This window comes from Solanum tuberosum, unplaced genomic scaffold (genome assembly GCF_000226075.1).
Source record: "Solanum tuberosum cultivar DM 1-3 516 R44 unplaced genomic scaffold, SolTub_3.0 scf00226, whole genome shotgun sequence".
In the NCBI taxonomy this organism is placed as follows: Eukaryota; Viridiplantae; Streptophyta; class Magnoliopsida; order Solanales; family Solanaceae; genus Solanum; species Solanum tuberosum.
This window is the reverse complement of record NW_006239155.1, coordinates 398,597-400,784: the sequence shown is the minus strand read 5'-3', so window position 1 is coordinate 400,784 and position 2,188 is coordinate 398,597. Positions and strand designations below refer to the sequence as shown.

The 2,188-nt window shown below is 35.1% G+C and overlaps 1 protein-coding gene across 1 annotated transcript; it reads right to left on the bottom strand.

The window, feature by feature from the left end:
* Positions 1–229: 229 nt before the first annotated feature.
* On the bottom strand, positions 230–2,152 carry LOC102591153 (zinc finger MYM-type protein 1-like). The gene has a single exon (XM_006356801.2). It carries the CDS (start codon positions 2,099–2,101, stop codon positions 230–232), a length of 1,872 nt encoding a protein of 623 aa, XP_006356863.1. The 5' UTR covers positions 2,102–2,152.
* Between the last annotated feature and the right edge of the window lie 36 nt (positions 2,153–2,188).

The following is a 2,188-nucleotide window of genomic DNA, read 5'->3' as shown; positions in this document are numbered from 1 at the left end:
ATATTTTGGGCTCTCATCCATCGACAAACATAATTTAAGCATGTGAATGTGACCATTGTCGACAAATATAATTTAGGCATGTGAATGTGAGTTGAGGATCATGAGCTACAACTTTTTGCTCTTAGCAGCAGTGGCGGACCCAGGATTTTCACGAAGTGGGTTCAAGATATAAAAAATAAATAAGCAAAAAATGCAAACAAAACAAATTTTGATTAATTAAAATATATCATTACAATTCTATTCTACGAGTTTTCATTTCTTGAAACCTATTCATAATACTCTCATCAGAAATAGTATTAAATATTCTTTTCTCTACATAAGGCACCATACAACTACTCAGAAAATCATCATCCATTCGATTTCGCAATTCACTCTTGATCAACTTCATTGCCCAGAAAGCTCTTTCAACTGTAGTAGTAGCAACCGGCAGGAGCAACACAAATTTTATAAGGCGAAACACAAGAGGATAGTTTAAATGCTTCTTTACCTTAACTAGCATTTCAGAAAGATCGCCAAGCCCTTTTAAGTTGGAGAACCTTTTATCAACATCACGGACATCAACTATATAAGTCTCTAGCTGATTCCTAAGAGTAACCATTACATTTTCACCAAAATCATCAGGATATAATTCAGCCATTCTCAATATGTTCTTGATGTCAAAACTAGAAAATGAGTCAACTGGATTCAAGCAAACAACTCCAACAAGCAAATTTGTTCTAACCTCATTAAAACGATCATTGAGTTCTTGAAGCTGCCAATCAATAATCTTAAAAAATACTTCCACACGATAGTGATGTGAAATAGTATACTCAGCAACTTTACGTCGAGATCTTCCAAAATTAACATAGAACTCATCAAAATTAGGTATCAAAATATCATACTTGACACAACATGCGAACACATTCTCGACAAGTGAATCCCATCCTTCATTCCTTAAATCTTGCAATCGTTTCTTCACCACTTTAACAAGTAGAATGGCATTTGCAATATCTTGTTCTTTCTTTTGTAAAGACTCATTAAGCTCATTTGTGATCGCTAAAATATCTCTCATTAAATGCAATATGAAAGCAATCTCAAATGTTTGACAAACTTTAAGATATCCGGTTGCCTTAGCTTTTTCTTCAACAGATTCAGAATCAACAACAATAGTATCAAGAACATCAGTAATAGAGCCAAACATACTAATGAAGTTCTTAAAAGATTTGTAATGTGAACCCCACCGAGTATTGGCAGCTCTAGCAAGACCAAGTTCTTGATTCAATCCCTTACCACTTTCAACCTCACCCATATCAAGTGCCACTTGAACTTTTTTTGCTTGAGATTCTCGAAGTTCATCCATACGTTTAAAAGAACCTCCCACTACATTTAAGACATTAGAAACCAACAATACAAGTTCTCCAACTTGAAGGCATTTTTTAGATACCCCAACAAGAGTTAACTGAAGTTGGTGAGCAAAACAATGAATTGCATGAGCTGATTTACTTTCTTGTTGAATCAAAACTTTAAGGCCACTTAAACGCCCTTGCATATTGCTAGCTCCATCATAGCATTGCCCTCGTATAAAAGATAAACTCAAAGAATGTTGCGCAAGATAGTTAACAATAGCTTCTTTCAAACATAAAGCACTAGTATCATGAACATGAATAATTCCTATGAACCGTTCCACCACAGACCCCTTTCTATCAACATAACGCAAAACAATTGCCATTTGCTCCTTACGTGATATATCACAAGATTCATCAACTAACAATGAAAAATAGTCACCGTTTAGATCCTCCATAATAGCTTTAATTGTTTCAAGCTTACATGCAGTGACTATATCTTTTTGAATTTTATGAGAAGTCATCTGGTCATTTTTTGGAGCCTTTTTCAACACAAGTTCACCAATTTTATCACACCGCTTCGCATACCATGAAAGAATTTCAAGAAAGTTACCTTTGTTTAGCGATGATTCATCTTCACGATGTCCACGAAATGCCAATCCTTGATTCAAGAGAAGTCTCGCCACTTCAATTGAAGCCTTTAAGCGAATTTTGTGCTCAAGCTTGGTTTGATTTGATAGCTTAACAAATGCGGCTTGAATTGATTGTTCTTGTCGCATTAGATCTTCACACTTCTTCTTTGCCTGATTGTGAACACTGTTTGACTTACCAATATGCGTATCTAATCTTTTCTTTTTGTGCCAACT

Excerpts from the sequence above, each read along its gene's own strand:
- LOC102591153 (XM_006356801.2), bottom strand. The coding sequence starts at position 2,101 with ATGCGACAAGAACAATCAATTCAAGCCGCATTTGTTAAGCTATCAAAT.